This window comes from Macaca mulatta, chromosome 7, assembly GCF_049350105.2.
Source record: "Macaca mulatta isolate MMU2019108-1 chromosome 7, T2T-MMU8v2.0, whole genome shotgun sequence".
Lineage (NCBI taxonomy): Eukaryota > Metazoa > Chordata > Mammalia > Primates > Cercopithecidae > Macaca > Macaca mulatta.
This window is the reverse complement of record NC_133412.1, coordinates 92563763-92578519: the sequence shown is the minus strand read 5'-3', so window position 1 is coordinate 92578519 and position 14757 is coordinate 92563763. Positions and strand designations below refer to the sequence as shown.

Below are 14757 nucleotides of genomic sequence, written 5' to 3'. Positions count from 1 at the left end.
CCAGTTATGCTACAGATGCTATGGTTCAAGCTACATGACCTTAGGAATCTATATTGTTATCCTTCTATTATGGTTTGCCAAAACCTACAAATGCTGTATTTTTCCAGCACAGACAATTGTACTGCCATAGACTTTACCTGGATATGTGGTTCAAGTAGTATGACTACTTGATACTAGATGTAGTATACACACTGTATACTAGATGTGCTAATATTCCTTTCTTATGCTGGACTCCACCAAAAACTAGAAGTCTGTATGTCAATAAAAAATGAGTCAAAGCAGTCACCCCAAGTGTACCCTAGAACTTAAAGTATAATAATAATAAAAAAAGAATCCTGTAAGTGTTGGAATATAGTGCCTCCAAAACTGAAATAGGATCACCAGACAATATGCAATCTCCTTAAAAGTTTGGTGATTAAAGTACAAGGTGCAATATTTGTCCTTTACTTTTAAGGTGCTCTTTTTTCATGACCATAACAAATAAAAACCCTAAAATCTTCACTGAAATATTAGAATTACCTTCTTAAATAATGAGGATTTGTCCTCACACTTGATCTTCACGGTGAACAAATGTTCGAAGAGAAAATATTTTTCTAATGTTCCGTCTTAGGAATATTGAAAGTTTCACTTGCATGCTCTTTGGGTAACTCTACCTCGCAGATGTCTGGTCAGAATTATATTTGTTTCTGTCAGTCTGATGGTGATCAACTAGACTATAGTGTTACAAATAAATTAGACGAAGGTTTGTTTTCCTTGTGAAACCAATTGATAGAACATTACTTCGCTCTTGGTATGGCAGCTTCACAAAATCAGGAAGCACAAACCTTCCTGTTTATTTTTTGCTTTAGATTAATATTCTGACCTCAATGTCACAAACTATCTGTAGAAGCTCTACATGTTACATTTACATTCTAGACATAAAGAAAAACTAAAAGGATGTATACCATCGTGAGCTCATTTTTCTTCCAATGCATTGTTTTCATTTTTTTAGCTTTGCTCTGTGTTATACAGAGGGCTATTAAGAATGCATTTCCAAGTTTCTATGTCACCTATATTCCTGATAGTCACAAATAGAAGTGATAGGTAGATTAATGGAGAGTCATTGGTAAATTAATAGGAAGGGATACAGACGCCTACTTCACCCCTCAACCTCTCACTGCACCCAGCACATTGCCAAGTTCATGGCTCCTGCTCTCCTAGTAGAAAAAGCAGTCATATTTCTATTCTTTTTCTTTTTTTGGACAGAGTTTCACTCTGTTACCCAGGCTAGAGTGCAATGCAATAATAACAGGGAAATTTAGTACCCCACTTTGAACAATGGCTAAATCATTCAGACAGAAAATCAATAAGAAAACATTAGGGTTGAGCTATACCTTAAAGAAAATACAGAATAGTCTATGTGTCTCAGAGACTCGTCAGAAATGCCCAGCATGTGCTCAGTCATACCCTAAATGGAGGCCGCTGCCCACTGTTACACAAGTGACAATAGGGCGAGTGACCTTGACCGGCTGGTAAGTAGACTACATCGGGCTGCTGCCAAAGTTGCAAGGGTATATAGCAACAACAGAATATACAGCAACAGAATATACATTTTCTCAAGCATGCCCAGAACATTATCCAAGATAGATGATATGTTAGCCCACAAAATAAGTCTGAAAAAAATCTTTAAATTTTGAAATCATATTAAGTATCTTTTTCTAACACAATATTGTAAATCTAGAAATCAATAATAGGATGAATTTCAGAAAATTCACAAATATATGGAATATAAACCACAAGCTTATAAACAGACAAAAGGTCAAAGAAGTAATAAAATGGAAATTTTAAAGAAATCTTGAAACAAATAAAAATTGAAAAATATAAAATGTATAGGAAAAGCAGTTCTAAGAGAGAAGAATGTAGCAATAAACACATCAAAAAAGAAGAAAGATCACAAATAAACAACGTAATGTTACATCTTGAGGAACTAGAGTAAGAACAACAAACTAAGCCAAAATTTACTGGAAGGAAGGAAATAATAAATAACAGACTAGCTATAAATAAACCAGAGACTAGAAAACAATAGAAAAGTTCAACAGAATGAAAAGCGGGTTTTTTTTTGAAAATACAAACAAATCTGGCAAATCTTTTCACTTAGCTAAATGAGAACAATGAAGGACAGAGTCAAATAAATAAAAAGGAGAATGAACATCACCTCTGATACCACGGAAGTACAAAAGATTATGAGTCCATTACGGACAATTACTTGCCATCGAATTGGAAAACCCAGAAAAATAGATAAATTCCAAGATGCACACCACCTATCAACATTGAATCATGAAAAAACAGAAAACATGAAAAAATCAGTAAAGAATAAGGGGATTGAGTCAGTAATAAAAAGTTTCTGATCAGAGAAAAGTCCAGAACTTGATTGTTTAATTGCTAAGTTTTATCAAATACTTACAGAACTAGTATCAATCCCTTTCAAACACATCCAAAAATTGAAGAAAAAGGAATACTTCCAAACTATTTTTCTGTTTGTTTGCTTGTTTAGACAGAGTTTCGCTCTTGTTGCCCAGGCTGACTGGAGTGCAAACGCGCAATCTCGGCTCACTGCAACCTCGGCCTCCCGGGTTCAAGAGATTCTTCCGCCTCAGCCTCCCGAGTAGCTGGGATTACAGGCGCCTGCCACCACGCCCAGGTAATTTTTGTGTTTTTAGTAGAGACGGGGTTTCACCATACTGGCCAGGCTGAACTTGAACTCCTGACTTCAGGTGATCTGCCCACCTTAGCTTCCCAAAGTGCTGGGATTACAGGCGTGAGCCACTGTGCACGGTCCCAAATTCCTTTTTTTTTTTTTTTTTTTTTTTTTGAGACAGTTTCGCTCTTGTTGCCCAGGCTGGAGTGCAATGGTGTGATCTCGGCTCACTGCAACCTCCGCCTCCCCAGTTCAAGAGATTCTCCTGCCTCAGCCTCCTGAGTAGCTGGAACTACAGGCCGTGCCACCATGCCCAGCTAATTTTTGTATTTTTAGTAGAGATAGGGTTTCACTATATTGGCCAGGATGGTCTCGATCTCTTGACCTCATGATCCGCCTGCCTCAGCCTCAAGAAGTGCTGAGATTACAGGTGTCAGCCACGTGCCCCAGCCCCCAAACTCATTTTATAAGGCCACCATTACTCTGACACCAAAGCTAGATAGGGATACTGAAATAAAATTATAGGCTAATATTCCTTGGAAGGATCAATATCGTTAATATTGCCATACTGCGCAAAGAAATCTACAGATTTAAAACTATTCCTATCAAACTAGCAATGTCGTTTTTCACAGAATTAGAAAAAAATTATTTTAAAATCCATAAGAGATTTTAATAGAGGCCAAGTAGCCAAACCAATCATCAGTAAAAGGAATAAAATCCTAGGCATCACATTACCTGAATTCAAACTACACTATAAGGCTACAGTAACAAGGACATCATGATAATGGTACATAAACAGACACATAGACCAATGAAACAGAATAGAGAACCCAGAAATAAAGTTGCACACCTACAACCATCTGATCTTTGACAAAGTCAACAAAAATAAGCCATGATGTAAGAATTCCCTATTCAAAAAACGGTGCTTGGATTACTGGCTGGGCATATGCAGAAGAATGAAACTGAACCCCTATCTTTCACTATATACAAAATGTAACTCAAAAAGATGTAAAATAAGACCTCAAACTTTAAGAATCATAGAAGAAAACCTGGGAAACAGCATTCTGTACATTGGCCTTGGAAAAGAATTTATGGCTAAGTCCTCAAAATCAGTTGCAACAAACACAAAAATTGGCAAGTAGAACTTCATTGAAGTAAACAGCCCTGCACAGCAAAAGAAACTATCAATGTAAACAGACAACCTACAGAATGGGAGAAAATAATTTCAAACTATGCATCCAAAAAGTGTAATATCAAGAATCTGTAAGAAACTTAATGCAACAAACAAAAAACAAATAATTCCATTAAAAAGTAAACAAAAAACACGAATAGACACTTCTCAAAAGAAGACATAAAGTGGCCAAGAAACAAATGAAACAGTGTTCAACAGCGGTAATCATCAGAGAAATGTAAATCAAAACTGCAATGAGATGCCATCTCACACCAGCCAGAATGACTCTTACATTAAAAAGTCACAAAATAAAAGATGCTGGTGAGGCTGCAGAGAAAAGAGAAAGCTTATAAGCTGTTGGTGAGAATGTAAATTAGTGCAACCACTGTGAAAACCAGTTTGGAGATTTCTCAAAGAACTTAAAGCAGAACTACCATTTGACTCATTACTGGGTATCTCATTACTGGGTATATATCTAATCTCATTACTGGGTATATATCTAAAAGAAAATAAATCATTCTGCTAAGAAGACACACACGTGCACGTTCATTGCAGCACCATTCACAATAGCAAAGACATGGAACCAACCTAGGCACCCATTAATGGTGGACTGAACAAAGAAAATGTGGTACATATACATCATGGAATACTATAAAAATACTATAAAAGACAGCCATAAAAAGAATGAAATTATGTAATTTGCAACAACATGAATGTAGGTGAAGGCCATTATCCTAAGCAAAGCAATTCAGGAACAGAAAACTAAACACCATATGTTTTCACTTGTAAGTGAGAGTTAACCTTTGGTTACTCATTGACATAAAGATGGGGCCAATAGACAATGCAGACTACTAGAGGTGGAAAGGAGAGAGAAAGGAAGATAAGAATTGAAAAACTGTGAGGTATCATACTCACTACCTGGGTGACGGGATCAATTGTACCCCAAATCTCAACATTACATAATATACTCACGTAACAAACCTGCACGTTTGTAACAAATCTGTACCTCATGAATCTAAATAAAAATTGAAAAATACGAAAAGTAAAATACAGGCCAATATTCCTGATAAACATTGATGCACACATTCTTAATAAAATATTTGCAAATCAAATTCAATAACATATTAAAAAGATCATTCACCATGATCACATGGAATATATCCCAGTGATGCAAGGATGATTCAACATATGCAAATAAATAAATAAATATGGTACCCCACATTAAGAATGAAGGACAAAAACCATATGATCATCTTAATAGATGCAGAAAAGGTATTTGACAAAATGTATCGTCTTTGTATGCTAAAAAATTCTCTCAACATCTTTCCAACTATAATAACACTGCATTGTATGTTTCAAAATTGCTAAGAGTACATTTTAAATGTTTTCATCACAAAAAATAAGTATACGAGGCGACAGATTTGGTAATTATCCTGATTTAATCAATTTACATTGTAAACATGCATTAAAATACCCCCGCCCCATAAATATACACATTTATTGGTTGTCAACTATCAATAATTTATAACATGTTTAAAATCTCTCCACGAATTAAATAAAAAAGGAATGTATATTAACATAATAGAGGCCATATGTGACAAGCTCACAGCTAACATTATAATCAATGATGAAAGTTGAAAATTTTTCCTCTAAGATTGGGAACAAGACAAGGATGCCCATTCTAGCCATTTAGGACTGAAAATCTGAGCCTGAGCAACTGGCAAGGAAAAAAAATATAAAAGGTATCTTAATCAGAAAAACAAGTTAAATTGTCTCTGTTTGTAGATGACATAATCTTATATGTGCCCTAAAGGGAGCAATAAGATAGATAGATAGATAGATAGATAGATAGATAGATAGATAGATAGATAGATAGATAGACATCTGTATGTGTTGTGTGTGTGTGTGTTTCTCATATATAACTGTAAAGATTCAATGACAAAACTGTTAGAGCTAATAAACAAATTCATTAATCTTGCAGGATACAAAATTGACACACAAGAATCAGTGGCTTTTCTATACACTAATAATGTAATACACTAATAATGTAAAAATATATCAAGAGAATAGTTCTATTTACAATAGCTACAAAAATACTTAGGAATGAATTTAATCAGAGGTAATATATCTGCACAGTGAACATTTTAAACATTGATAAAAGAAATTGAAGAAGACAGATAAATGAAAAGATATCTTGTGTTAAAGGATTGGAAAAATTAATATGTTAGAACATTTTACAATCCAAAGGGATGTATAGATTCAATGTAATCACTATCAAATTTGAAATAAACACTTTTCACAGAAATAGAAAAAACACTATAAAATTTATATGAATCCCAAAAGAACCTGAATAGCCAAAGCAATCTTGAACAAATGGAACAACACTGGAAGTATTAGCATACTTGATTTTAAAATATATTACAAAGCTATAGTTATCAAAACAGCATGGTACTGGCATGAAAACAAACACATAGACAAATGGAATAGAATAAAGAGCCAGAAATAAATCCACACATTTCTGGTAAATTGATTTTTGACAAAGGTTTCAAGAACACACAACAGGGGAAGGAAAACCTCTTCAGTAAATGGTGCTGGAATGACAGGACATCCAAATGCAGAAAAAATGAAATTCTACACTCATTTCATACTGTATGCAAAAATCAACTCAATTTAAAAACTTAAACATAAGAGCTGAAGTTATAAAATATCTAGAAGAAAATGCAGGAGAAAATCTTCATGATATTGATCTGGGCAACAATTTCTTGGATATGACCCTAAACACACATGCAACAAAAGCAAAAATACATAAATGGATTGCATCAAAATAAGAAGCTTCCACACAGCCAAGGAAACAAGTAACACAATAAAAAGACAACCTACAAAATGGGAGAAAATATTTGCAAAGTATACACCTAATAAGGATTTAACATCCAAAATATGTAAGAATCTCACATAGCTCAATAGCAAGAAAACACATAATTGTTTAAAAAATTAGCAGAGGTCTTGAATAAGCATTTTTCAAAAGAACACATATAAATGGTCAAAAGGAATATGAAAAATGCTCCACATAACTCATCAATCATCCAGGAAATTCAAATTAAAATCACAAGATACCACCTCATGCTTGATGGAATGCCTATTATCAAAAAGATGAAAGTTAACAAGTATTAGCCAGGTTGTGAAGAAAAGGGAACCCTTATATGCTGTTGGGGATTTAAGTTGTTTCAGTCATATGGAAAACACTATGGAGGTTCCACAAATGTTAAAACTAGAACTACCATATGATCCAGCAATCTTATTACTGGGCATACATCCAAAGGATATGAAATAAGTATGTCAAAGACATGTATGCACTCCCATGTTTATTGCAGAATTATTTGCAGCATCAGAGATACAGAAACAACCTAAATGTCTATCAAGTGATGAATGGATAAAGAAAATGTGGTATATATGCACAGCAAAACAATATTCAGGCTTAGAAAAGAAGGAAATCCTGTAATTTGTAACAACATCTATGACCCTGAAAGACATTAAGTTAAGTGAAACAAGCCAGGCACAGAAAGACAAATATCACATGATCTCATTTATATGTGGAATTTAAAATTTTAACTCATAGAAACAGAAAGTAGAATGGTGGTTACCAGAGACTGGGTTGTGGGATCATTTGGGAGATTTTGGTCAAAGAGCACAAAGTTTCAGTTACATAGAAGGAATAAGTTCAAGAGCTCCACTGTACATTATGGTGACTATAGTTAACAACAATATATTGTATTCTTGAAAATTTATGAGTGAGTAAATTTTATGTGTTCTCACCACACCCCAAACATGATAATTATATGAGGTAATAAATATGTTGATTAGCTTGATTTAGCCATTCCACAGTGTATACACACATCAAAATATATGCACATAATAAATGCATATATTTTATTTGTTGATATAAAATAAGATTACTAATCCAGAATACATATTAATATTTTGCATGAATAGAATAGTTATCAATGTTTATTGTGGAAAATAATTTCAGCAATAGTATGCATGACCATCACACAAAAATCTCATAATTCATCTCTAATTCTCTTTCTATACCCTCCTGAGTACTGATGGTTGCCTTTAAAATGTCACCAATTTGAGAGGTAAAATATAGTGTTACATTTTCCATAATGGCATAAGGGATGTTTTAATAATCCCCATTGATTGTGTACTGCCAGTCTCTGAGGAATGTAATACCAATCAAATTAGTTTTCTCCTTTATGCCTTTTTGCAAAGAGTACATTTAAATACTCCGTCTTTCAAACCCAGAGCAGAAAATAAAATCACTAGATGGTGAAGATTAAGTATCCAGGATTTCATAATGGTGTTACTTCTTAAATGCAAGTGTAAACTGGTGGGTTACATAATCTTGATATATTGATTACTCTACATACATAATATGCCTATAACACTATTTGCATTTACAGTATTATATAGGACCATAAGTAATAAAACACAAATCCCAAAATCATAACTAAAGAAAGGGCTAAAAAGGGAAAATTTAACTGGAAAGAATTATATTTTATTGCAGTTTATAAAAAGGAAAACTTGTAATTTTGTTTTTGGAGTTAAGAAAATAATCTAGCAATCCAGGCCAAATAAGACATTCTTAGAGAACGAGGGTCTTAGTATGATTAAATTTTTTGGCTTCACTGATCATATTGAATTTTATTCTTTCAATTATTGCATAATACAAAGAAATTCACATAGTTGCTTAGGGGTGGAAATATTTTTAAAGAGGGATAAATAACAGGACTGCAAGGATAAAACGCCTCATCCTTAGTTTCATTCCATCTATGATAGAAGATCATAGGATGTTACCATTCATGTTATATTGATGCTATAATTAGACTTGTTAAACTTTTGAGGAGGAACATCTGAGGAAATTTAATATTCCTAGGAAGACAGTCTAAAAATAGCCATATATTTAAGCACTCATTAGCTAAAAATTCATGGAGAAATTGAGTAGTTTGAGACTGTCTTTGCAGGTCCATGTGCTCCTGCAAATCTACAGATTTGAATACTCTGAAGAAACAGAAGAGATTTAGAGGCCGCAGCTGAACATGATTGTTTTCAGACTACAAGCATGATGATGAACAAATCAAGAACTTCATTATGGTTAGTTGGATACACTGTATTTTTTAAAATTTTAGCTATGTGATTTAAAGGTTAAAATATATTTTAAATAACCACATGTATCTAATTTTATTCCTTCATAAGGTCTGCATATAGCACTCTGTCGACGAGAAAAATTATCCAAAAGAATTGGATAATACAGCTACAGCAAGCCTAAAGGGAAGCTCTAAACTAAATGGGTTAACATAGATTATATGCTGACCTGTTTAAATGTAAGTATTTATTTTTTTTAAATTCAATTAGCTTAGCGGAGTCAACCTCAGTCAGTGACTCTATATCTATGGCTTATATCCATCCTGAAAAAAGTGAAGGTTAAATGAACCTTAGAAAAAATCACTGGTAGGAAACAAAGATCCAAAGAGAATAGTTACTTTCTAAATATACTGTTCAAGTAATATGTCTATATTTTCTTGTTGGTGTCGTTTGCTTTAACAGATGTTAAGGATTCCCCTCACTCTTTACTCCTCTTTGAGGGAGTAAAGCTGAACAAGACTAAAGGGGTCAACTTCACTACATCCTACCCTTAATGACAGTGATCTTGGAATTTCTATGTACCCATTGCATGTGAAAATATGTATATGAAACAGGAATATCAGATGTAAATGGTCTTTTGGTTCAATTTTGTGACAATTACATAAGAACAGACAGATGGAATATACTTATCTTGTCAGCTACTTAAAATGAAGAATTAGGCAATATGCAGAATGATCCTGTATAGTTTTGAGAGACAATCTGGGTTGTACAAGTCTAGAAGCTTCATTTGCCCTTGACATTTGAGTTTAATCTCAATTAACCATATAACTGTCTCAACATTCGAGTTTATATCAACAATATGGACATGGTAATTAACTAGTGTTTTGTAATTTCCTTAAGGGAAGCATAATGTACATTTTGTTATACAAGCAATATTTTTTAATGTGACATAGTACTCAGACTTTTTAATGCATACTGAGAAGGTGACAAGTGTGTCTTCGTGTTTCCTGAGAGCTACAATAAGATAAAATTCTACTCCCATGATGCCTTTCAAAAGTCTTTCTCATAACTCTAACAAACTGTGTTCATTCATAGTCTAATCTGGAGCAGAAAGTGAAGGGGCACCAAGTTTACACAAATCTCCTGCTGACCTTGCCTTACATTAACTGAGAGAAATTTGATCTGATCAGCTCCATATCCACCACAATTTCCACTGGCTTTGTGGCCCTGTGAAGTATCTCAAACTACAAAATATCAAGGAATGTATATGAAACAGTCACATTGCCAAAAGGATTGACTCTCTGAGTAAATAACAATAAAATGCATAAAATGATTAGGTTCACTGTCTGGTTAGTCTCTGTGATTTTATGTTTTCCTTTCTTTTAGACAACTGTGACAAACTTGTGCAAATGAATAAATGGATACCCTCAATAACAGCTCAAGTGTTTCTGAGTTCATCCTGCTGGGGCTTTCTAGTTCTCAAGAAATCCAAATACTCTTCTTTGCAATATTCCTTCATATGTATGTAGCCATCGTAGTGGGAAACCTCCTCATTGTGATCACTGTGATATTTGATAGCCATCTTCACTCCCCCATGTATTTCCTTCTGGCAAATTTATCATTTTTTGACTTATGTTTTTCCTCTGTGGTGACTCCCAAAGTGATTGCAGACTTCCTTAGAAAACATAAGGCCATCTCCTTGTGGGGTTGCATGACCCAAATGTTTTTTATGCACTTCTTTGGGGGTGGAGAAATGTCTCTCCTGATAGCTATGGCCATCGACAGGTATGTTGCCATATGCAAACCCTTGCACTACAAGACCATCATGAACCGCAGAGTGCTCACTGTGTTTCTGTTATTCTCATGGACAATTGGCTTCATACATACCACAAGCCAAATGGCTTTTACTGTGGGTTTACCTTTCTGTGGTCCCAATGTTGTGGACAGCATTTTCTGTGACCTCCCCCTGGTCATCAAGCTTGCCTGCACTGAGACCTATACTCTGGAGCTCTTGGTGATTGCAGACAGTGGGTTGCTGTCCGTGTTCTGCTTTATTCTGCTGCTCATTTCCTACATCATCATGTTGGTCACCATCTGGCAGCACTCCTCCAGTGCATCCTCCAAGGCTGTGTCCACACTGTCTGCTCACATCACTGTAGTAACTCTGTTTTTTGGTCCAGCTATCTTCATCTATGCTTTTCCATTCAATAGTTTTTCTGTAGATAAGTTTCTTTCTGTGTTTTATTCCATAATCACCCCATTCCTTAATCCAATTATTTATACTCTGAGGAATCAGGAAATGAAGGCAGCCATTAAGAGACTAAACAAACAACATATTGGTTCTTGGCTGAATCCTTAAGTATTGTTTGTTAATATCTGATTTTGTGTGTGTGTGTTTTCTGCTATCTGGGAGTGTAAGTCCTAAATATTTATTCAAATAATTTAAAGAAAAATATTAAATAATATCAATTTTATCCCTTCTAAAATCCTGGAATTATTAAGACTTTTTAAATTTAAGATTTCTAATGGAAAATGTTTGTAACACATATATAATGCCTAAAGCAACATGCATTTGTCATACTCCTCCTTGTCTTCGAATCTTCAAAATATATGAACATAATGTCTTCTTGTAAAAATGTTATAATGTTCCAGTGAATTAAGATGTAAAATAAGAAGCTAGTAAGAAAACACACAAGATGGTATTTAATATAAATTTTTAGTTGTTAAGTTTTTTTAACCTAAAGTATGTGAAAAATGTCTATAAATATGTGTCTGTCTTATGAAGGCTTCTCCATGGAGTCAGAAATTGAATTACGATTTTCAGAATATTCTTTTTACTCTGTGTTCGCAATAGGCTAATAATTCTTACTAGACTATAAACATTTGTTCAGAAATAAAAAATTCAAACATTTCTTTGGGTACCCAAATAGTTTTGTAAGAATTCGACATCAATTGAAATATTAAAACCGGCTGGGCACGGTGGCTCACGCCTATAATCCCAGCACTTTGGGAGGCCGAGGTGGGCGGATCACGAGGTCAGGAGATCGAGACCATCCTGGCTAACATGGTGAAACCTCGTCTCTACTAAAAACACAAAAAAATTAGCCAGGCGTGGTGTCGAGCGTCTGTAGTCCCAGCTACTCAGGAGGCTGAGGCAGGAGAATGGCATGAACCAGGGAGGCGGAGCTTGCAGTGAGCTGAGATCCCTGGGCAACAGAGCAAAGAGCAAGAGCAAGACTCTGTCTCAAAAGAAAAAACAAAAAAAAAAAAAAAAAAAAAAAAAAAAAGAAAAGAAGAAAGAAAAAGAAATATTAAAACCATGTGCGTGTTATTATAGCTTCCTATACCAAACAACATGGATTTGTCAGTGTTTTTTAGACGGAGTTTTGTTCTGTTGCCCAGGTTGGAGTGCAGTGGCACGATCTCAGCTCAGCACAACCTCTGCCTCCCAGGTTCAAGAAACTCTCCTGCCTCAGCCTCCCAAGTAGCTGGGACTACAGGCACGCTGACCACCATGCCCGGCTAATTTCTGTAGTTTTAGTAGAGCCGGGGTTTCACTATGTTAGCCAGGCTGGTCTCAAACTCCCGACCTCATGATCCGCCCGCCTCAGCCTCCCAAAGTGCTGAGATTACAGGTGTGAGCCACCGTGCCCAGCCTGTGAAACAATCTTTTTTACATTTACTAAGTACCATACTCTTTTCCAAGCAGTACATTCTACATTGTTAATGATATATATTTGGTCCCTGCCTTAGAGAGAAATAACAAGGTTGTGGGGAGGTATTTATGTTAGGCATGGTGGTCTTAGAAAACCCCTCTAAGGAGGGGGCAATTAAGCCAAGGCATTAAGAAAGCTTCAGAATTAGTCATTTGTGAAGGGAAAGAGCATTCCAGCAGAAGAACCAGTCTAGACAGGTATTGTGGAGAGACAAAGAGCTTATACAAGGTAGGCTTCATGAAAGAGGTTGATAAATTAACGGGAGCAAGGTCGAGGCTGAGATTTTATAGAAGGGATGACAACAGAACACACAAGCCCAGTGTCTTTTTAAAAAACAAGACCATGTGTTTTAAAAATTACAGTTTTATTCTGGAAAATTCTATGTACTCTAAGTTCACCAATTGGCTTAGATAATCAACTCTGGGCATACAATTTGTATGCATGCTGTCTTTATAACTTTTGTATTTAAAAATCCTTTCTTTTTCTAAAAACACCTCCTCAAATAGTAATGCAATGCTAAACTGTAGCATATATAACCTTGCACAGGATTTTTAAAAAGATTTTATTTTTTATGCAATTCTCATTGGCTGCTAATGGCTTGGTGGGGTACTAAATTAAAAAAAAAAAAGAATATACAGGCTTAGTCAAAATGAGTCAGAAATTCACCAGCAATGTCTGCTGTGAATTTTGGAAATGAATGTAGCACCACCTTTATCATATGTTTACTGTCCTCTCTATATAATCTTTTCAAGAAAGTTATAATTGTGGAAAATCATGGAGGGGTTACATATAAAACCGATACAGAAAACATTTATTCTAGCAATAAGCTCATCTCTAATCATGTATTGTTAGTTAACCTTTATAATTTTGCTACTCAATTACATTGTTGTACCATAAAGTTATACTAGAGTCACCTTCCATGATCTTTCTCTAATACTGTTGGGTTATTATGAAGTTCTACATAATTATAAAGGATTTAATGAAATTCTAAAATTTCTTAATGGTAGATTGCTAAACTCTTCTGATTTATTGACTACATTAACCAATAAAGGTCATTAAGAATAGTGAAAGTCTTACCACCACTCTTTCTCTCTCTATAGTCCAATATTTAGAAAAGGAGATTATCTATGTTAAGAATTAGTCAATGTTCTATGAATTTCTCCATGAACCTTGCTCAGTGTAGACTTTGTTTATTTTGATTTACTTTAGTAAAAACATTTAATCATCACATTAATTATAAATGTTCAGATTCATGTAATCAAATGAAAATAATTTAAATTGCTTTAAGTGTCATCTATGATGGTTTTATTTTCTAAACATGAGTTTGCCCAAAAACACCCAAACTATGAGTTAGGACTTCCAAAGAAAGCCCATTCTAGAGAAAGTTCAAAGGGCTGATGTACTTGATGAATTCACTGTCTGCTTAAACAATGAGATAATTAGTCCTTGCTCTGACCTCTAGGGGAAGCAGGTATGTTTGTTTTAATAATTCCTTCTGGTGTTTACCACCAGCCTTCATCTTATGTATCTATTTCCTGTCTCCTTCTTTTTTACAAATCTGCAAATTATTGCCATGAAATTTTACTGGAAGCAAAAAGGATAATCAATGTATATTCAGAATTTCACTATTTCTACATGTCTTTGAAGAAGCCACTAGTCAGCCAAACCTGGCAGGTTTAAATAGCAGTGCTGATAACAAATTATAATATATACATTGATTAAAAATAAAATATTTTATGTAAAACATAACTAAATGAAAATCATATTATTCTGATCATGAGGGAAATAGTAATATGTAATTTTGGTCAACTAGCATCTGAAAATGTGTATCTAGTTCTTCTGCTTCAGTTCTACAAATTGAACTTATGTTTTTAAAATATAAACTTGGATTAGTTTAATTCACAGGGGACAAAAGAGAAAATAATTTATAATATGGTAAAGTAATGAAACTTATGTTATTCCTTTGCTAAATTTAGCATCTGTGATTAGTCTGACATTTAATCTAATAGTGACATTAAAAAGTAAAAAAAAAAACAAAACAGATTTTGGTG

The 14757-nt window shown here is 34.4% G+C and overlaps 1 protein-coding gene across 1 annotated transcript; it reads left to right on the top strand.

The window, feature by feature from the left end:
* Positions 1-10407: 10407 nt before the first annotated feature.
* LOC700782 (olfactory receptor 4K13-like) lies at positions 10408-11349 on the top strand. Its single transcript, XM_001089120.3, has one exon. The coding sequence runs from the start codon at positions 10408-10410 to the stop codon at positions 11347-11349; it is 942 nt and encodes a 313-aa protein (XP_001089120.3).
* The last annotated feature ends 3408 nt before the right edge of the window (positions 11350-14757 follow it).